We start from the raw sequence: 23,971 nt of genomic DNA, 5'->3' as shown, positions 1-23,971 counted from the left end.
AACATTGCTGTATTGATATTATGGTGTGCAGGATTTAACATGCATAATACTTGTATTTTGAGAACTTGTTACTATATTATGAGAACTTAGATCTATATCTTTCATTACAGATACTCACCCCTTCATAATATCAGGGTGCCGGAGGAAGATGGGAATCAGTACCCAGCTATGCTGCTTCTCACAGCTGACCATGATGACAGAGTTGTTCCTTTACACTCTTTGAAATTCATAGCTACTCTACAACACATTGTGGGTCAAAGTCCGAAGCAGATCAATCCACTCCTCATTCATGTGGACACTAAAGCTGGACACGGGGCAGGAAAGCCCACCGCTAAAGTGATTGAGGAAGTCTCTGACATGTTTGCTTTCATTGCACAATGCCTACAGCTCAGTTGGGTTGAGTAACTAAAACTTATTGGGAATCATTTTTAAAACAAGGGCTTTTCTGTCACATGACCAATTCAATATGCTCACGTGTAAGTGTTGGAGCTGGATATCATTTGTCGCTGTTACTTGAGATATACTGTATGAGAAATGGAGATTTCCTTTTCTATATAGGCATATGAAGGGTGTCTCTCTTTTCGTGCGCTATGTTTTTAAGGTGTTGGTCTTAGCCATCCAGTAACTAAAAGTAAACTTAACTTCTCACATCAAGTATGAAATTCAAAATGCCTAAATGTTTGTTACATATCAAATAAAAAAATTGCTTCCATTGCTTTCTCTTGTTTTATCTCACATACTTATTGTTGTTATCCCTGTCATTCACACAGTTTTCCAGAAGTGTCCTGACCTGTGAATTGCACTGTTGTCCAGTGTAAGTCCATGTCTACGGTATTTGCATATCATTCCATAAAGAAAGTGACATTAGATATGAAGGGGCTCCTCGTCTGAGAAATAAATACTTCCTGTAGGGTCATTGGGCCGGTGTCTGCATTTGAAGCTTTGTAAAAGACCGGAAAGGCTAAATGTAAATCATTGCTTTGAAATTAGAGCATTTTCACACGTTTTAATTTATACTTCAAATGTTACCTTGCCTTATACTCATAATTCACTGGCGGTTCCATTTTATGCTGACAATTAGATTGCATAAAGATTATTTTACAAATGCTTTATATAAGTAAACAGTTTAGATTTATTTTTTGGGATTATTTACCATATGCAAAGGACACGTTTTATAAAACTGGTAATTTAACTATAAGGTAGTGTAATAAATGTTACCAAAAAATATATCGCACAGCTAGAGAAGTAGGGTGTCTCCAGCACTGACTCACAGGTCTCATAAGAGTCACTCTTTTCAATTGTATTTACCTTTTACTCAGTAATGAGCCTTGTGTAAGACTTACAAGTGATATTGTAGATTTTATTTATTTTATGCTTTACCTTTCATCCATGTGTTCCATGTTCTATATATTATCCAATAGGATTGTTTTTTTTAATTCTGTATAATACAGGAGGTATATACTGCTCTCCGTTTCCTCCTTATGGTTTTTCGTCATAGGAATAGTATACTCCAAGATACCATTTTGTGTATTACCTTTTATTTTGTATAACTACATTGTATCCACCGTAAGAGTTCACTCCAGGATACTAATATTGTTATTGGAATAATTAATAAATTATATATTTTCAAATTATCACTGTGGCTTGGACATTATCTTAGTTCTTACACAAGGCTGATTACAGAATAAAAGGTAAGAAACATCCAATAGAGTGACGGCCCCTTTTCTCTATTACCTATCAAAGGCTTTGGGACGTTTCTCTCCTAGATGCAGACACTTTGGGTGCCAGCAACTACCTTGTTTTCTCCAAAAAATCACATGCATTGATTTCTTTCTTCACTTGGTGATATATGTCGATCTATTCAGTTGATTATTCTGCACTAGACACTGAGCTATAGCCAACACCATTGGGTCATTCAAATAAGCTTGATGTGCTGCCGAACTCCAATGTGCAGATATTCGCCATTTACTGTAGTCTCTACATTGATGATTATCCTGTGCTCCTCTATAAGTGCGAGGCAAAAATCAGCTACTTGGTAGTCTCATGAGGTGCCATTCCAGGACATGATGTACAGTACATCACATCTAATTAAATTATTCCTTATGCGTTAATACTAATAATAGCCACACACTGGCCGATGTGGATATTTTCAGTTTGGCTACACAAGAAAATGGCTATTTTCTAACAGATCCTCTATATACCAGCATATAGTTGTCACTTGTTGATCAGCTTTACGAACATGCTGTAAAAGACACGTGATTTTTTTTTTTCTCATTGTGTGGGGCAGTGTGCTGAATTTGGGGCTACACAGGCAGCAATAACATGCCAGTTTGCTGTGTTAATGCATATGGCCACCTTAAAAGAAAAATAACCACTTAATTATCATTAGTGAGTGCAATATTCTCTTGATCTATTGTCTTTTATTGCACGTGGCCAACTCCACTCAGTGCAAAACATAAGATGGCGATGAAGAGAAACAAAGTCTTCAGCTGTGGATGGCCAGGTCAAATCTGGGGGGTTGTTTAAACAAAATACACCCTTTTTTCTTTGACATTGACTGAAATGTAATATCAGTATATTAATTAAATTAACTAGATTAAGAAGGCATAATAGTTTTTCTTCCCCTTTATGCTGAACTGCTACCCCATGCTTATGGTACAAGGCTTTAATCACAGTGCAGAGACGACTCACCCGCCCCCACACACTCCAAATTCTATTTGTAATGTGTTTTTTTTATTGTGTCTTTACAGTCAAATATAATGTAGTTTGTTGCTGTACTCTATTGCAGCTACTGCTGTGCAGTGTCAAGCATACTTTAAACTGGGATTGTCACTGCTGTGAAAGGATTTGACTAGGTGTCTGCTTATGGCTGGCTGTTTGCCTATCATATGCTTTGAGTAACTGACAATGACACTGGGCCTGATTCAGAGCCGCTCGTAAGCAGCCGCTCCGAGCGATGTTCGCACAACTGCGCATGCGTACGGCTCGTAATACGCATGCGCGAACCAGTCAGTGCGGTCGAAATTCATGTGCTCGCAAAATAGCGAATGCCTGCTAATTTGAGTGACAGAATGAGGCGTTTGTGGGTGGTAACAGGGGAAGGTGCTTGAAAACGGGTAGTGGTGATCCGAACGCAGGCGTGCCAAACGGTCAAAACGGGCGTTTTAAGGGTGTGCATAATTAACAAAGCAGCATCATCGACCACGTCACTTGGTTGTTTCTTAGCCTGAAAAATCCAACCACAAGCACTGCGAGCAGTTAATACGCCTTTCAATGTACTTGATTAATCAAATAGCGGAGATGACGTAGGATGCGAGCGGCCAGGGGGCGTTTTTTAAAAAAAAAAGACCGCATGTTTTGTTCGCTCGTTCAGACACAGAGGCGTCAACAGACCGCAAAGAGCGAACGGTCAATTTAAATAGCCAGCCCCTTTTTCTGGACGAGCGAGCGCAAATAGCGTCCAGCTCTGAATCAGGCCCACTGTCCCATGTGCTGAATACATTACTTTAAAGATCTAGTTGCAAGTTACCTCTAGATTGCCACATCGGTTTAGTATGGACATAGAGTACTGTGCAAAAGTTTTAGGCAGGTATGGAAAAATGCAGCAGAGTAAGAATGCTTTCCACCCTTTGCCTTCAAAACAGCATCAATTCTTTAATTCTTCTTGGTACACTTGCACACAGTTTTTGAAGGAACTCGGCAGGGAGGTTGTTCCAAACATCTTGGAGAACTAACTACAGATCTTCTGTGGATGTAGGCTTGCTCAAATCCTTCTGTCTCTTCATGTAATCCCAGACAGACTCGATGATGTTGAGGACAGCGCTCTGTGGGGGCCGTATCATCACTTCCAGGACTCCTTGTTCTCTTTACACTGGAGATAGTTCTTAATGACATTAGCTGCATGTTTGGGGTTGTTGTCCTGCTGCAGAATAAATTAGGAGCCAATCCGATGCCTCCCTGATGGTATTGCATGATGGATAAGTATCTGCCTGTATTTCTCAGCATTGAGGACACCATTAATCCGGACCATGGGGCATATGTATCAAAGCTTGATGTGAGATATATATCACCAACCAATCAGCTTCAACTTACATTTTGCAGGCTGTTTAAGAAATGATAGTTTGGAGCTGATTGGTTGGTGATATATATTTCACAATTTTATCTCACATCAAGCTTTGATACATAAGCCCCCAAATCCCCAACTCCGTTTGCTGAAATGCAGCCCCAAACTTGCAAGAAACCTCCACAATGCTTCATTGTTGCCTGCAGACACTCATTATTGTACCGCTCTACAGCCCTTTGGCAAACAAACTGCCTTCTGTTACAGGCAAATATTTAAAATTTTGACTCCTCAGTCCAGAGCACCTGCTGCCATTTTTCTGCACCACAGTTCCTATGTTTTCATGCATAGTTTAGCCACTTGGCCTTGTTTCCACATCAAAGGTATGGCTTTTTGGCCGCAATTCTTCCATGAAGACTACTTCTGGCCAGACTTCTCTGAATAGTATATGGGTGTACCTGGGTCCCACTGGTTTTTGCCAGTTCTGAGCCTATGGCACTGCTGGACATCTTCCGATTTTGAAGGGAAGTAAGCATGATGCGTCTTTCATCTGATGCACTAAGCTTCCTTGGCCGATCATTGCGTCTACGCTCCTCAAAGTTGCCTGTTTCTTTGTGCTTCTTCAAAAGAGCTTGTACAGCACATCATGAAACCCCAGTCTGCTTTGAAATCTTTGCCTGGGAGAGACCTTGCTGATGCAGTATAACTACCTTGTGGCTGTGCTCAGTCTTGCCATGGTGTATGACCTGTGACATGAACTGTTTTCCACAACCTCATCTTTGTAGCAGAGTTTGGCTGTACCTCACCCAGTTTTAAGCCTCCTACACAGCTGTTTCAGTTAATGACTGTGTTTCAACCTACATATGAAACTTATGATCTTTATCACCTGTTTGGTATGATTGGTTAATATTACACCTGACTAGGGGCCTGATTCAGCATGGATCACAAGTCTGCAATTGCACGCACCCGCTCGCTGCAAAAATATGCAAATGAATGTAATCGCAGGACTAGATCAAGGAGCCCATCTGCTTATAAAGCTGCCTACTTCCCATTACATATATCCACAAGTCAGTTAAAACATCGGTAACATCGAATCCATACGCAGAGTTGTGGTTGAGCATGACATGCCTCACAACCTGCTAAGCTTCCTGTCACCATGTAGTGCTCTTGCTGTGTATGCCATTGCTTTGGCTTAAATATGCATGCCCCTGTAACGGTGTTCAAACGCACAAGCACACCTGCAGTCCTTCGACCACCATGGGGGTGGTCGAAGGAACCACCAAACTGTGCTTCCTGTCATGCATTTCTGTGGTCCGCTGCGTTCGCATACCCGGTCGCAGTGGCCAGCTTGCCCATGTGCATTGCGATGCATGCGCAGAACACAAACATCAACAGGTTGCCTGCGTCCGCAGCCTTGCGATCCAACCTGAATCAGGCTCTATATTCCTACAAAATCCCTGACTTTGTTCCTAGAAGAATTGATGATGTTTTGAAGGCAAAGCGCGGTCACACCAAATATTGATTTGATTAGATGTCTCTTCCGTTCATTCACTTTGCATTTTGTTAATTGATAAAAATAAACTATTAACACTTCTATTTTTTAAAGCCTCCTTACTTTGCTGCATTTTCCACACCTGCCTGAAACTTTTGCACAGTACTGTATATTTATATAAATGTACAGTATATTGGTTTCAGTCATCACTCAATGCATGCACAGTTATACCTTTACATATGGATACTACATACATTTAATATCCTATTATTGGTATATTTGAAGATCTACAGCTTTGAGACTCATATATCTGCCTGTATTTTCTCATCCACTGAACATGAGGGATTCAACACATGGCATTCATTGACTGCCTTTTTATGTCGCCTCTAATGCAAATCCCACATCCCATAATAATGTGATATGTATTCATGTTGGAATTGGATTCAGTGACTGTTCCATAGCTTGTGGCTATATCAGGTCAGGCACAACTGTGTCTATTTTTAGAAGGTAGCATTTAAACCAGGACATTTTCAAGTCAAGGTCATTTCTACAATCCAATTTGGTTTCTTTAGGTGTGTGTTGTCTGACTTGCTTAGCAAGACTGGTTCCTTTTATGCACAAACAGCAGTACAGTTTGATCAACTTTAAATTGGTAAATATTCTAGAATTGCTAATGAAAAGCCTTCAGCAATGATCAATATACCGCAATATACTTCTGTGCATGATATTATAATTGTCCTAGGCATTTCCTAATCATGAAAATGTACTAGGCCACAGGCCATTTGTTCTTTAGAGTTACCAAACAAAGGTGAGTTCAATAAATTACAGTAGGAAATTTTATATATATGGCACAATTAATGTTAGATATTGTTAAGGAACTAACCACTTAACAGCATTATAAAGTATTTAATATTTGATACAGTTAACTGTCTTTTTATGTTTACTGAGTGGCACACTTTTCATAGATTCACAAACCTGACTTACAATTGCAGGGTTCCTTTAAAACTAAATTTTGGAAATGTTGTTTGATCAAAAAGTATACAGCTTTCTAGTAAAGCCATGCAAATTGTGTAATGTTCCAGAATGCACAGGCAAAGGGTTGGAAGGGAAGCAGAAAGATGTGAATGAAGTTAGAGGTACGAGGTGGTTGTGAAATTCTTGGGTTGAAGGACAAACATGTTTATTTGATCTTTTGTTAGGCCTGTGGTTGTCAGAGATGCCAGCAACCAGGAGGAAATAAATGGGTAAGAGTACCAGGAAGAGTGTCATGGGTGAGAGGGTGGTCCCAGCTTGTACAGACTGGAGAGAAAGGAGAGTGCAGTGGGTACAGAATTGTACAGGTGGAAACAGGCAAGAAAGGTATAGTCAGGGGAAGCAATGAAGGAAAGAGTTGAGCTGAGATGTTGCATATAGAGGAGATGGGGGACATTATTATAGAGTGCATATAAGGTATGTGAGATAAGGAGATGTACACTATGAAAAGGAAGAGGCAACATAGGGGTAGCTGAAACAGCCTGCACAATAGAGTAGAACATTTATAAATGGGAAGAATGTTAATGAGAATTGATAGGAATAAGTAATTATACACTAGAAAGTCCTGAAACTCTGTTCTAGGATTACAATAACAATCTTTAAATACTTGTAGCTGCTATTTTCATACTGTACATACATACACTGAAGTGACACAAGTCATGGAATAATATGCAGAGGCGTATTAAGAGAGGAGGTTGCCCGTTTGCAGTCTCCATGCGGGGCCACCTCTTTACCCGGCAGTGCACTGAGGACAGCAGTACACTTTGGGCACTAGTAGACTCTATCTCTTTTCTCTATCTCCTGCGCAAGCACAGGTCACCAGAGAAATGAAGCAGCAGCCATTTTCCTGACTATTTCCTTATTGCGCATGTTCAAAATGACAATAAAATGGCCACCGTGCCATTTTGCTGGTGATTTTTACAGCACTGCTACCGCCGACATGGGACTCCTGAGAGGTAAGTATTTAACAAATTATAGATAGTATGTAAAGGTAGTATGTAAAGGTAATGGTAGGTGGTGTAACCATACATTGATGAGTAATGGTTCTGGTTGTTTTGGGTTATAGTAGGGTTCGGGTATGGTGCAGATCCATGAGACCATGTTGTCAACAAGGCACCATGCAGGCTGGTGGTGGTTCCATAATGGTATGGGATGTGTTCAGGGATACCAGCAGACCCAATCCTTGCCACGTCATAACCACTATGTTGCATTGCTTGATGACCATTTTCAGCCCTTCATGGACTTCATGTACTCCCTAGTGATGGAATATTCCAGCAGGATAATGTACTCTGTCATCGGTCCGAAGAATTTGTTCAAGGAGCATTCTGAAGAGTTCCAACGAATGGTGTGGCCACCACGTTCGCCTGACATGAACCCAATTGAGCATTTATGGGAAGTGTCAAGCAGCTGTTTGGCACCAAAGATCTTGCATCAACATATATCAGGGAGCTGTGGAAAGCTATCCAGATGCCATGTCAACATCTCATCAGAGGTCTTCCATCTACTTGCTGCACTTTGCCAGCTGAAGGGGTCCTACACGATACTAGGCATCTATCCCATGACTTTTGGCACGTCAGTGTATATGCACGTGGTGTTCCCGGTGGTGGTGACACACTGCAAGCTTACGCATTCTTCTCCTATTTCTTTTCTTTTTCTTAATCCATACAGGGAAACAACTGTTTTGAGAGGTCTTCAAGAAAAAAAGCATTATTATATTAAGATAAATAGTAGCTGGAGTCTAGTTGCTGTGGCAGCTTCTCTGCTTGTCCTATTTGGAGGGTTTTATAAATCTCCCCTAATGATGGGCATACACTGTACAATTATCTGTCCAATCTGGTTGGAATGAAAACCTGGTAATGTATGGGAGCAAATGACATTCAACCATCTGCTCACAAACACTGGAAAACAGCCAAAAATAGAAGTTCAGACAAATTGGTTAAATCAGACGAATTTAACCTATTTGAACAATCTATTTTGACCATTTTCCAGTGTCTGGGGAACATATGGTCGAAGTCATTTGCTCCCATACATTACCAGGTTTTCATTCCAACCAGCCAGATTGGACAGATGTCTGACAGATAATTGTATAGTGTATGCCCAGCATTACTGATACCATCAATATAAATACACAGACTAATGGTGCATACACATGGGATGATCGTCAATGATATCGTTGCACGATCTACCTGGTGTGCTGGATGATCTTTTAGATGCAGCAGCTGATCAGAGAAACTGGCAATGGGCATCTTTTTACTTAAGTAAAGACTTTACTTGCGGGTGGACATCTAATTCATCTGTGGCTGCAAAAGTTCAAGAATTAACAAATCTATTTTTTTTATATGTGGTAATTTTTTTCCAGAATTACTATTTTGGACTTCATACTGTATGTAGCTTTATATTACCATTTGTAGCATTATTTAATATATTTGTGTTCGCTAATTATATAATTATATTGGCAGTATATTCTAAGAAGGCTCCAACTGTCCATTTTTATGACTGAGCAAGGCCTATAATAATCTTATGGTCCCTTTGTGTGCCTTTTTAATTATTGTGATTTGTGTGTTTTAGTATTACATTAATAATGTATTTGCTCTTCACATGTTCTACATGCATGGAGTAGTTACTCTACCATTTTTTTTTTTTTACAAAATATTTAGCATATAGCACATTTCCATTAGTTTCTAGTATTTCAAAGTTTGTTGTTTACAGTGATATACCCTCATCCCTTAGGGAATTGCTGTTTTTTGGGGGGGGTTTTACTTAATTTCACTTTTTTGTTTAATTATTCATATTGACTAGTGTCTGAGTCTAGATTTTGTTCTTCCTCAATAGAGAACAACTGCAGAAACCCTATTCTTGGTCGTAATTAGGAAAAGGATACTTCAAGTAAATTCCAAAGACCTATAGTACAAAAGATTATGCACTTAACTATTGTCACTTAATATTTGACTTCCTTGGTATTCTTTTACATTCACAATTTATCAAGCTGGGTTGTGTACAGTATGCCGGTGCTTGGAGTCCCGGCAGTCAGAATCCCGACGCCGGCATCCCGACAGGGTTAGAATTCCGACACTTGTCGGTCAGTATTCTAACCCACCCCCTCTCCCTACCTTAACCCTCCCCTCCACGGTGCCTGACCCTAACCTCCACCTCCTCGCACCCTTAACCAAACCCTCGCCTTAGTGCCTAACCATAACCCCCCACTATTGTCTAACCCTCCCTCCCCGGTACCTGAACCTAATCTCACCCCCTAGTGCCTAAACCTAACCTCCCTGCACCCTAAAACTTGTTGGATTCGTCAATAAACCTAATATATTCCTTCCTATAAACCTCTAAGATTCACCTGCCTAGAACCTCTAAGACAAAACCCTGCCTAAAACCTCTAAACAGAACGCTAATTGCGTACGCAGTTTAACCGCAAATAAAGACAGGAGTGGAATCTGTGTTTCCAACGCACAAGTATTGTTCAGGTAAAAGTACAGTCAGTTACACGCAATCTATACATACACAAGTTAGGCGTAAAAGGAAATAATACAGACCCAAGTACGGTTATACATACGCTGCACCTCTGGACCCAGAGATAGACTTCTGGCTAGATATCCTCAGTTCACCCAAAATTCAGCATGAACTGGCAAACCAGTGTTCGGACACATGTATTTATTCCCCCCCAGACTGAAACAGGACAAAGGGGGAACTTCCTGCTGATCTCATTGGTTCCCAGAGGAGAAGCATATGTAACAACATATTTAACAGGTTGTTTCAAATAGACTTTCCCTGCCTCTAACAGCCGGAGTCTTTCTGGTAACGCCTCCTGTAACATTCCATCAACTAAACATTTTGTTGCTTGTAAGTTCAGCGATCCGTAACTTGAGTTACGATCGCAGAACTTACAAGTTCTGCGATCTCTCCACCGATAACACCGGGATTCTGTAAAAAGTGTACGCATCAGAACGAAACCAAACACACCTTGCTTATCATGTATAATACCTTAGATATCAAAAACCTCTATTTCTTAGCATTTAAACTAACTTAACCAACTTGAATCATACAATTTGATGCTAATGGAACCTTGTGTGTGAATATGTAGTGTGTGAGTATTCGGGGTTTGATATAAGGACGCTAGTTATTAATGGGTGAGATTTAAGTGCATAATTTCTCATACACGAAGTGAACATCCAGCAGTGTGGATGGCTGAGGGTTGTAGTTCTACATGTCCTCTGTCAGCAGGCCCCCACCTGTTGTGTGTTCAAAGGAAAACAAAACCTCTTTTGTTCTCACAGACTCTTGTGTGAAATGCAAATGTATTACCACCTCAAGCTGTGGAATTTGGGGCCATCCTGTCTAGGATTCAGACTAATCCAATTGGGTAGATATTATATTACAATTGCCACAACTATACTTTATCTGCATCCAGGGATTCCCAATTTGTATGTAAAAATACCCATTGTCTCTTCTTATTTACTTTTACTCAGAAAGCTTGTTTTTCCAGTTGCCCTTGGTAGGTTAACAAAAACATTGCCATCTGTTCTTAGCTCCTGAGTTATAACTTGAATTGACGCTGACCACAAAAATGGTGTCTTGCGATCTCATTTCCAAAATGGAGTCTTGCGGCCATTCGCAAGATGGCGTCGCCACGAAAAAATTTTAAACTGAACTTGTCTCAGCCAATTATTCAGCTTCGACAGTCCACCCTTTGATAGCAAACAACATGCTATCACAATCTGCTATAAAAATGTATTTTGGGCTTACATTCACATATTATTTAGTGTTATCATGGGATGGCACAAGGTGGTTCTTAATCCATCAACAATGTGTCTCTAGGCGGGGGCATAAAACTACTATTATACGCACACCGCGGATCTTGGGAGATCATGTGACAGATGTGGGGATGCACCAGTCTTATAACAGTAGTTTTGAAGGGGAATTTGAGACTTTACATTGTCTGGGAGTTCTATAAATAACATTTCAATAATATCTTCTATGCATGTCTAAATATTATACATTTAAATGATGGTACTTCCTAGCTCAGGGTTGTAGTGCAGTTCTGTATCTACCTCGGTATACATATTATCATTTCTGACCACCATCATAGTTTCATCCCTTCGTTTCACTCTGTTTTCACATTTTCCACACTTCAACACAATAGGAACACACCGGACGCATATGCCAATTACTATGTTGACAATCAGTATAAGGATCAAGAATTTGCCTACGCTGGCAACCATTTCCTGGACCCACTCTACTAGACCCGAGACCCATTTCACTGGGTTCAGCCATGACACCCATCCTTCTATCTTTTCCCCTGCTTCAGCCACTGATGCGTTATGGTTCTTACGAAATTCCCACTTTAACTGCAGAATCTCATCCATCTTCTGGTCTATCACCTCCTTAGGGTCGCTGGTATCATTGGTGACATAATTGCAACACTTTACTCCAAATTGGGTGGCTAACGTTACGCAATACCCTCCAGTAACAGCAGTTAAATAATTCAACACTAGCCTGTGTTGCACTAGTTCTTTCTTGTACGCTTGCAATTCTCTCCCTGTGTACCTGAATGTGTCATTGTACATCTCGGTGATATTATCTATTAATTTAGCAAGTTCCTGTATATATCTAAACTTTAATGTACCCCTAGCAATTCTGGTGGGATCCAGGGCGACTAAAACTTGGAAGCCAGTTGTCTCACTGATTAACTGAGTGGCTTTATGCATATCACCAGGTATCATATTTCTCTTGCCTCTGTGTTCATATTGTGTGTGAAGATATGGTGACGGTGTGTTTTTATGTATTCCCAACATTTCAACATGTGTGAGGGTCATAACTTCTGGGACAATTCTCCCCAGATAACACAAACCTTCGGAACTCGGGGAGAGCCATTTATACGCTTTTCTTCCACATATAAGATATACATTATCAGGGAGAATATAAGGAATGGTATGCATCATTATCATTAAACACATTTCTCTTGCAAACAATCCTTTTCTCAGGCTCTTCCATCTGGTATATGCAAGTTTCTGGTTGTATTATTTTAGCACAATAACCATCTGGTACTTTACCAATCATTTCTTTGGTGGAACTCAATGTATACCGGTACCTAAAATATTTCCCAATTGATTTAATTGAGCGTAGCAGATCATAGTTTATGGACTCATTATCAGCTCTTTGTGAGAAGGTCATCGTCTGATTATTCCCCGTCACTTCCCACCTCTGGGTTTATTGGGGTTGGTTATGTTTAAACACAAAAGTGATTTATCTACTTGAAATTGATAGAGTTTGAAATGAGGCGGTTTGGATGAGAAGAATTTTCCATCCAATGTTTTCCCCTTTTGTAATTCTAAAATTTCCGTGATATTCAGCGGAAATGGCATCAACCCTACATTATGCTGTTCCTGTGGCACATGTGAACACACCCAGCAATCGGTTTGACTTAACACTTTGCCTACCATGCTGTGATAATCCTCTAAAGGATACCCTTCCCAGTACGGGTTAAATTTAGGTTGGCACCGTTGAATACAGTTCTCATCAACTAGGGACCCACAAAACTCACAAATGCAGGAATCTTCAGACGATAACCCTTCACACCTTCCCCGAGTATCCGGAATGACAGCTCTCTTAACAATAACAGTACTAAGATTGGTCAGACACTCCCCTGATTGGCATTGCACTCCTCCTTTCTCCACTCCATCAGCACTGCCATCAGCTCCTGTTTCCTCAATAGGTCTCCCATCACAGACACTGGGTATTCCCGAACTGACCAGGATGGTGAACACTCTAAAAGAGAATATGAAAATGAACACAGCAGGCCCGTCCATTGTCACAACAAGACCTGCAAATTTCTCTCAGTTCAGGTATCTCACTACAACCTTTTCAATCCTCCCGGAACAAGCTCGCGAGTGACAGATCCACACTATCAGCTTTGTCTCCGACCTGTTTCTCCACCGGTTGATTGACCTTTTTACAGTGAGTGGAATGGACCCAGGTATCTCTCTCGGCCACCTTCAAAGATGTAGTACTTGTCAGCAGCACCTGGTACAGACCTTCCCACCGATCAGTCAAACAACCTGAACGTAAGAAATTTCGGATCATTACATATTCTCCTGGTTCAACATCATGGCAGTTCATTTCAGGCATATCATGGGACAACAATTTCAGTTTCTGCTGCTGTTGTTTTAACTGCTTACTCATTGATATAAGATGCTTCACAGTTACCTCGTTGTTACCCTTTAGATCTTCCTGTGGACTTATAATCAAATGAGGTTTCAAACAATATTTCAAATGGGGACAGATTCAGAGGAGGTCTAGGAGTGGTCCTTATGCTATGTAGGACCAAAGGTAAAGCTTCTGGCCATCCTAGTCCAGTCTCCGCCATGATTTTACTTAGCTTATTTTTAATAGTCCCGTTCATCCTCTCTACCATGGCACTGGCTTGCGGTCGGTAGGGGGTGTGAAGTCGGCTATCAATACCCATCAACTTACACATATTTTGGAAAACATCACCTGTGAAATGGGTACCCCTATCACTTTCGATGATTCTAGGGATACCGTACCTGCATACAAATTCCTGAACTATTTTCTTGGCAGTAAACGCAGCAGTATTAGTGGCTGCTGGGTAGGCCTCAACCCAGTTAGAGAATACGTCTGTGCACACTAATACATACTTAAGGTTCCTGCAGGGTGGTAATTGGATGAAATCAATTTGTATTACCTGGAATGGTCCATCAGTCGGTGGAATGTGGGACGGTTCGGTAGGGATCGCTTTTCCTATGTTCTTTCTCAAGCAGGTCAGACAGGACATTGCTATCTTCTCTGCTTGTGAAGAAAACCCTGGTGTGCACCACTATGCCCTCACCAACTTGCACATACCCTGTTTACCCAGATGAGTCAGACCGTGTGCTGCTTCAGCCAGGCTGGGATAATATGCCTTGGGGGCTACTGGCTTACCATGTCCGTCCCTCCAGAGCCCGGAGGACTCTTGCCCACACCCCTTGGACTTCCATATGGATTTTTCCTGAATTGAACACAAATTTTGCATCTCAATTAATTTCAGCATATCAATGGTTTGGAATGACATAATTGTTTCAATTGGAGAAGGCATTTTTAACCCCGCTGCCCATTTTGCAGCTTCGTCAGCCCTGTTGGTGCCCAGTGACACTGGGTCATCCTCACATGTGTGGGCTTTGCATTTAATTACTGCCACTGCTTTGGGCAGTTGGATTGCTTCTAAGAGATGTTTTATGTGTCGGGAGTGTGCAACTGGTGTGCCTGCTGCTGTCATAAAATTTCTCAGACGCCATAGAGCCCCAAAATCGTGCACCACCCCGAACGCGTACCTCGAGTCAGTGTAAATGTTAGCAGATTTGCCTACTGCCAGTTCACATGCTCTAGTCAGTGCTACTAACTCTGCCACCTGGGCTGAGTGAGGAGGACCGAGAGGTTTAGCTTCCATGATGTCTGTGTCATTTACAACAGCATAACCTGTACATAATTCACCTGTGTCTGTTTGTCTATGACAACTCCCATCCGTATAGAAAGTCACATCCACATTCTCTAAAGGTGTGTCATATATGTCAGGTCTAGCAGTAAAGGTCTGATTCCGATATGTCATACAATCGTGGGTGTCATCATGTCTGCTGAACTCACCTCCCACCAGCAACTCCCCTCCTTCCACCCTTTGTACATAATGTTGTACATATGGCAGGTATGTTGCTGGATTCAGTGTACTGCAACGTTTAACTGTAATATTTGCAGGAGCGATTAGGGCTAGTTCCAATTTGGTGAACCTAGCCGAGGAGACGTGTCTGGTTTGAGCTGAGTTCAACAGAGCAGATACAGCATGGGGAGTGTAGACAATCATATCATGGCCCAATACTACGTCCTCACTTTTACTCACCAATAAAGCGGTATCTGCTACACTTCTCAAACAGGTGGGGAGTGATCTTGCTACCGTGTCCAATTGGGCACTGTAGTATGCTACGGGCCTACTGGCATCACCATGTTTTTGTGTAAGGACACCTGCAGCACAACCATTGGCTTCCGTACAATATAAATCAAAAGGTTTTTCATAATCGGGTATTCCCAATGCAGGAGCTTTTGTCAGGCTATCCTTAAGAGTAAGAAAAGCCTGTTCTGATTCCTCAGTGTGTGTGACACGATCGGGCTTTGAGGAAGAGACTAGTTCCTGTAAAGGCAAGGCCAAAATAGAAAAACCTGGGATCCACATTCGACAATATCCACACATTCCCAAGAAGGTACGAATTTGCTGTTGATTCTGCGGCAGTGTCATGTTTTGTATGACCTGGATTCTATCATTTGTGAGATGTCGTAACCCCTGGGTTAGGCAGTGTCCCAAATATTTTACTCTGGGCTGGCACGGCTGTAGCTTGTCCTTAGCCACTTTGTGTCCTGTTTGCGAGAGATGAAGTAACAAAAGTTTAGTATCATTCACACATGACATAAATGAGTCAGAACATAGCAATAAATCGTCCACATATTGAATTAGAACTGATCCATTGGCAGGTTGAAAAGCTTGTAAACAGTCATGCAATGCCTGGGAGAAAATACTGGGGCTGTCTATGAAACCTTGGGGCAATCGTGTCCATGTATATTGCACACCTCTGTATGTAAATGCGAATAGGTACTGACAGTCAGGGTGGAGAGGCACAGAGAAGAAAGCAGAACAGAGGTCAATGACAGTGAAATGGGTTGCATTTGGTGGGATCTGCATCAGGATGACAGCTGGATTCGGCACTACAGGGAATTGGCTCTCTACTACCTTATTAACACCTCTAAGGTCTTGCACCAGCCTATAACCCCTCCCACCACTCTTCTTTACTGGAAAGATGGGACTGTTGGCTACACTAGCTGTACAAACTAAAACTCCCTGTTGCAATAATCGCTCAATTATTGGAAACACCCCTAGTTCTACTTCCTGTTTTAGTGGGTACTGGGGAATTTTTGGAGCTTGCCTACCGCTTTTTAAGTGTATCATTACCGGGCTTACGTCTGCCATTAATCCAGTGTCCTGTCCATCTTTTGTCCAAAGGGAATCTGGAATTTGGGACAACATTTCATCTACTTGTGATGGATTTTCTTTTAAAACTGTGCTGTGGTACATTATCCTTTGTGGGGTGTCTAACATATCCCGCACCTCGTATACCATTCTCTCTGGGATATCTAAATATACACCATCAGGGGTGCAATATATGACACATCCCATTTTACATAACAAGTCTCTGCCCAGCAGGTTAGTAGGAGCCGCGGCAGCCAAAAAAAAGAATGTCTGGTATGCAACGGCCCAATACTAACTTCTGCGGGTCTGGTTAAAGGATAACGTTCCACTTTACCTGTTACACCCATTGTTGGTATTGTCTCGTTGGTCACCTGTAAATTAACGGGAGATTTCATCCCTGACTTGGTCGCCCCTGTGTCTACAAGAAAAGGATATTCAGTACCAGCTACATCAACCATCAAGACCGGTTCTTCCCTAGTACTTCCCGTTAACCTGACTATCTGTAGACTACAGGTATGACCTGACCCCTAGCGTTGGCTACCATTCTCCAATAAAGCATTTACGGCTACAATTGGAGCTGGTGCTTGCTGAATATTTGCTGATTTCTGTGCATATCCCTTATGGGGATATCCAGGTTTCCCTTGGTGTGGGGTACATACTCTTTTTACTGTGCAGTTTCTACTTAAGTGTCCTGTTTGTTTGCAATTAAAACATGTCCGTGATTCAGGTGAAAGCATGTGATGTTGTGAAGTTTGAGCAGAGGGCAAAGGTGGTGGATATGGGTAAGGATAGGGAGGGTAAGGGTATTGTGGGGGAAAAGAAGTGGGTGGATATCCTGGGACCTGTGGTTGCATTGGGTTAGTGGGATAGAGTTGTGTTTGTTGTTGATTGGGGTTAGTGAGAGCAACTTGTTCTGGCATGAGTGTGTGTGCAAGTGCAAGCGTGTCTGTTGGCTGTGATGTTAACGTCATTCTCTCCAGAGCTTGTATACTGACAGCCATTAATTTTTCGCTCTGGGTCTCCCTCTTTTTTGAGATGTTTTTGTCATGTTCTATGGCAGACTCTATGAGGTTATCTATTGTAAGTCTCCGCCAGCCAGGCTGTGAGGTCTGAACCCGAGTTTTTTTAAATTCTCTTTTAACCCATCCATTAATATCGTGACTATCATTCCCCTGTGGTGAATGCTATCTTTAATCTCTTCTATCCCAGTGTACTGGGTGATAGCCTGCAGAGCCCGGTCGCAATATTCTTCTGCAGTTTCACTCTCTTTTGTTTGATTGTGAAGATTTTGTTCCAGTTAACTACTACTGGAAAATATACACCCAATGAGTCACAATGCGGGAAATGTTACCTTGGTTTACTTGGTCTGTTAAGGGAACGTCGCCATCCAATACACAGTCCGTGATAAATTTTGTAACGTCGGTATTGTGTGGCAGGCAGGCCCTTAACACCACACGCCAATCTTTATTAGTGGGCTCATGAGAACTACCCAAATTTCTCAAAAATCTTTGACATTTGGCTAGTTCCTTTTTGGGATTGAGGAAATCATTTATGATGGAATTCAGTTCTGCTCTTGTCCATGGACAATGCATTACTACTTCCCTCGTGGGCACTACACCGTTTGCATCTGCATTTCCATTCGGAACAGTTATTGTCCGAATGGGATGCAGACCGGCAGCGTTGCTACCTCTGACCTGGTTACCTGGCTGGGGGTTTAATCTGCTGCTGCTACGTATGGTATTAACAACTTCCTCAATGGGTGCCGAGTGTATTAACACTTCCCTTGCTGTTACCGATGGAGATGGCGGCACCACCCGTGATTGTGGTGATGCAGCATCTATCATTTGTACAGCATGGGAAATAGCAGACATTACAATAGGCTCATCTTCTACATCATAAACATTTTCTTTATGGTTACTTAAGAGGGGGTACAAATTACTTGTTACATTTTTATTGGTATTTTTGGTAACCGTACTTGCACCTCCATCCACATAAGGTGGGGGAGGTGAGCATGAACTGCTGGCAATACTCTCCACGACGCTAATTTGCCGCCCCTGCGCGCCAATTTGCGGCTCGCCCGTATTGCAACTCAGCGTCGCGGATGTATTTTCTGGCAATGCGTTCGCAACGCTAGTTTGCGTCGTTTGCACATTTTTAAGCCAAGCATCCCCTTCATGCTGCCATATTTTTAAACATTCAAAATTCTTAATCTTTTTCTCTCTGGATCGCACCATACTGATGTGATCCTTGACATTATCTAACACATTTTTGTCAAAACTACCAATTCTGGGAAACGGTCTAACACTCTTTCTCGTCATATTAAACCATATATCACAATACCTTATTGCATAAGTACCGTACTTAGTATGCATAATACGGCGGGCTGATCCAATCGGAACCTCCATTAGCAGCACATCATTGCTTAACATTTCTACCATTTGCGTGGCTCCCATTTTGAGACAACTCCTACGGTTTTCAATAAAATTTTAAACTGGTGAAAGAAAAATCAAGATACTTTCACTTACCTGTGAACGATTTAAGTCGGCGGCGCCCACACACCTGGATAAGATTTCGTAAGGCCACTTCCACACCTAGATAAGTTTTGAAACCGGCAACTTCCAGACCCGGATAAGGTTTAGTAAGGTAACTTCCAAACCTATGAGAGTTTGTATGTCGGCCACTCTCACGCACCTCTATACAACAAAGACAACATGTACACCTGCTACTGTGTTTAGAACGGTAAAGCTGCTTACCGAGTGACTAGGCTAACCCTTGCACCTAGCCCTTAAGGATCATACGGTACCCTTAACTTTAGGGAATAAATTACCCCTACCAACAATACACACACACTTACACACTTTTTCTCTGCGCAGAAAATAAACGTTTAACCCAATATTGGTAGATAGAAAAATAAATGTAAACCTCAATGGCTTTGTTCAAACACGTGGCAGCAGAACCGGAAGTGCGTATACGCTATTTGTGCGATCGTCCGCATACACAATTATGCGATTACCAAACAAGCGTATAATTACTTTAACTGCATACGCAAAAATGCGTTTTAGCTGCGTACGCAAATACTGCAGCACCCCTCTAAACACAAGGTTCTATCAACAGAGGAAAAACAAACTTTTTTTCCTCTCTTGTCCCTGGATTCTAATCAGCGCTTCCTCTACACAATAACCGGCAGTACGCTCTCAGCAACACTGTGGTAATGAAAGACTAATGTGTCTCCCAAAAGGCGCCTCCACCCTTTTGCTGAGAGAGGACTGACCGAGTGTTATCGTGTATCAGATAGTGTGATAAACCGATGAGCCCCCACTGTTGGATTTGTCAATAAACCTTCTAATATATTCCTTCCTATAAACCTCTAAGATTCACCTGCCTAGAACCTCTAAGACAAAACCCTGCCTAAAACCTCTAAACAGAACGCTAATTGCGTACGCAGTTTAACCGCAAATAAAGACAGGAGTGGAATCTGTGTTTCCAACGCACAAGTATTATTCAGGTAAAAGTACAGTCAGTTACATGCAATCTATACATACACAAGTTAGGCGTAAAAGGAAATAATACAGACCCAAGTATGGTTATACATACGCTGCGCCTCTGGACCCAGAGATAGACTTCTGGCTAGATATCCTCAGTTCACCCAAAATTCAGCATGAACTGGCAAACCAGTGTTCGGACACATGTATTTATTCCCCCCCAGACTGAAACAGGACAAAGAGGGAACTTCCTGCTGATCTCATTGGTTCCCAGAGGAGAAGCATATGTAACGACATATTTAACAGGTTGTTTCAAATAGACTTTCCCTGCCTCTAACAGCCGGAGTCTTTCTGGTAACGCCTCCTGTAACATTCCATCAACTAAACATTTTGTTGCTTGTAAGTTCTGCGATCCGTAACTTGAGTTTGCATGATGCGATCTCTCCACCGATAACACCGGGATTCTGTAAAAAGCGTACGCATCAGAACGAAACCAAACACACCTTGCTTATCATGTATAATACCTTAGATATCAAAAACCTCTATTTCTTAGCATTTAAACTAACTTAACCAACTTGAATCATACAATTTGATGCTAATGGAACCTTGTGTGCGAATATGTAGTGTGTGAGTATTTGGGGTTTGATATAAGGACGCTAGTTATTAATGGGTGAGATTTAAGTGCATAATTTCTCATACACGAAGTGAACATCCAGCAGTGTGGATGGCTGAGGGTTGTAGTTCTACATGCCCTCTGTCAGCAGGCCCCCACCTGTTGTGTGTTCAAAGGAAAACAAAACCTCTTTTGTTCTCACAGACTCTTGTATGAAATGCAAATGTATTACCACCTCAAGCTGTGGAATTTGGGGCCATCCTGTCTAGGATTCAGACTAATCCAATTGTGTAGATATTATATTACAATTGCCACAACTATACTTTATCTGCATCCAGGGATTCCCAATTTGTATGTAAAAATACCCATTGTCTCTTCTTATTTACTTTTACTCAGAAAGCTTGTTTTTCCAGTTGCCCTTGGTAGGTTAACAAAAACATTGCCATCTGTTCTTAGCTCCTGAGTTAAACCTTGAATTGACGCTGACTACAAAAATGGTGTCTTGCATTCTCATTTCCAAAATGGAGTCTTGCGGCCATTCGCAAGATGGCCTCGCCGCGATTAAATTTTAAACTGAACTTGTCTCAGCCAATTATTCAGCTTCGACAACCTAACCCCACTTAGTGCCTAACCCTTACCCTCTCCTTAACCCCAGAACTTACCTTCGGAATGCCGGAACCGGTATTCTGATCAATGTCGGGATTCCGACGTCTGCATTCTGACCGTCAGAATCCCAGCAGACGGGATATTGATCACATCCTGAAACACTGTACCAACACTATAGGAGCTTGTAAGTGTTATAAAATACAGCATTTTGCACAGATTACATTTAAAGGCATTTGCCACTTTAGGATAGGGGCTGATGTACATCTCTGGTCTTAAATGGGTTAAGACGAGTTGGTAACATTTGAATAAAAAATATAATTTGAAACCTATAGTTAGTATGCTGAAACAGCAGCTTTTCCTGATTTATTCAACGTACAGTTTGTTTCTAGGCTTTTGTTTTCTTGTTTGAGTAAATTAGAAAATGTAATTTCAGTGGAGGTTATTTTGGAAACAAGGGAGGTGGCAAGCAGTTCACAAGATAAATGAAATAATGGTTCAGAGCTCCTGGGATATCAGACTCTTTCAAGTGGAATGCATTATGGAATAAAATTACTTATGGAAGATCTTCTAGTAATGTTTTCTTCAGCCACTCTACAAACAAAACTTATACTGAATGCCTTATCAGAGGATGACAGGAAGAGCATGCGTAGATGTGATCTGTGCTGGTGTAGGAAAGGAGATACCACATTACAATAAGAACATTTTTATTATTACCAGTTATTTATATAGCGCACACATATTCCGCAGCACTTTACAGAGAATATTTAGCCATTCACATCAGTCCCTGCCCCAGTGGAGCTTACAATCTATGTTCCCTATCACATGCGCACACACATACATACGAGGGTTAATTTGTGTTGGGAGGCAATTAACCTACCAGTATTTTTTTGGCATGTGGGAGGAAACCGGAGTACCTGGAGGAAACCCATGCAAGCACAGGGAGAATATACAAACTCCGCACAGTTAGGGCCATGGTGGAAATCGAACCCATGACCTCAATGCTGTGAGGCAGTAATGCTAACCATTACACCATCTAAAAACGCATGCCATGAAAATGATCATTATGGGGGATGCAATCGGGAAACTGGCAGACGTGATCCCGACAGCCGGTTTCCCCGACTGCTTTATCCCGTCGTGGGTTAAATGACAGCCGTCTATATGTAGACGCCTGTCATTTCGCGACGCCAGGAGACATGCTCCCGGCATCCCGATCGAAGGCACTTGGGGGGAGGTTAGGGTTAGGCACCCCTAAGGAGGGTTAGGGGGGTTGGGTTAGTTATTACTTACCTGAGGATGATCGGGATTTCCAGCGCTGTCAGGCTGCCACTGCCGGGAATCGAACTGCCGGCCATGCGATTCAAATTATAGTGGGAAAAGTTAAAGAAAAAAAAAATTTCAAAACCTCATATTCACAAAATTAATTATCACAAGGTGAATCACAAATTAATATTTTACTGCTGCGTCCTTTTGTATCTTTGACGATCGCGCTACAAATGTGCGCACGCATCACGTCATGCCATTAGCCGTGGGCACTACACTGTGCTGCGTTCGCACCATGGAGTCATGGATGGAAACGCAGTGTGCGTATCCACTCGCGGGTATGTGACTCACTACATGCAGCAGAGATGCAAGAGGACATACATGTATAATATACTATAAGAAAAAAAAAATATATATATATATATATACACACACAGTCAGGTGCATAAATATTGGGACATTGACAGAATTTTCATATTTTGGCCTATATTCACAACCACAATGGCTTTGAAATTAAACAAACAAAATGTACTTTAACTGCAGACTTTCAGATTTAATTTGAGGGTAATTACATCCAAATCAGCTGAACGGTGTAGGAATTACAACTGTTTCTATATGTGCCTCCCACTTTTTAAGGGGTCAAAAGTAATGGGACAAACTAAACAATCCTAAATCTAACTTTCACTTTTTAATACTTTGTTGCAAATCCTTTGCAGGCAATTACAGCCTGAAGTCTGGAACGCATAGACATCACCAGACGCTGGGTTTCATACAAGGGAACCAGTTCCATTGGCAGCCATACATGCCCACGCCATGACACTACCACCACCATGCTTCACTGATGAGGTGGTATGTTTTTAATTATGAGCAGTTCCTTTCCTTCTCCACACTCTTCTCTTCCCATCACTCTGGTACACGTTGATCTTTGTCTCATCTGTCCATAGGATGTTGTTCCAGAACTGTAATGGCTTTTTTAGATGTTGTTTGGCAAACTCTAATCTGGTCTTCCTGTTTTTGAGGCTCACCAATGGTTTACATCTTGTGGTGAACCCTCTATATTCACTCTTGTGAAGTCTTCTCTTGATTGTTGACTTTGACACATATACACCTACCTCCTGGAGAGTGTTCTTGATTTGGCCAACTGTTGTGAAGGGGTTTTTCTTCACCAGGGAAATAATTCTTCTGTCATCCACCACAGTTGTTTTCCGTGGTCTTCCGGGTCTTTTGGTGTTGCTGAGCTCTCCACTGCGTTCTTTCTTTTTAAGAATGTTCCAAACAGTTGATTTGGCCACACCTAATGTTTTTGCTATCTTTCTGATGGGTTTGTTTTGATTTTTCAGCCTAATGATGGCTTGCTTCACTGACAGTGACAGCTCTTTGGATCTCATATTCAGAGTTGACAGCAACTGATTCCAAA

General features: G+C 41.7%; 1 protein-coding gene across 1 annotated transcript in view; it reads left to right on the top strand.

The window, feature by feature from the left end:
- Window positions 1-712, top strand: part of PREP (prolyl endopeptidase) — a 126,838-nt gene extending 126,126 nt beyond the window's left edge. Inside the window, exon 15 of the mRNA XM_088460439.1 lies at window positions 111-712. Coding sequence (XP_088316565.1) covers window positions 111-405 — 295 coding nt within the window. The 3' untranslated portion in view covers window positions 406-712. The remainder of the gene's footprint in view (window positions 1-110) is intronic.
- The last annotated feature ends 23,259 nt before the right edge of the window (window positions 713-23,971 follow it).

This window comes from Taudactylus pleione, unplaced genomic scaffold, assembly GCF_031769625.1.
Source record: "Taudactylus pleione unplaced genomic scaffold, aTauple2 ptg000046l, whole genome shotgun sequence".
NCBI lineage: Eukaryota > Metazoa > Chordata > Amphibia > Anura > Myobatrachidae > Taudactylus > Taudactylus pleione.
The sequence above is the reverse complement of the archived record's forward strand: the minus strand, read 5'-3'. Positions and strand labels throughout refer to the sequence as shown.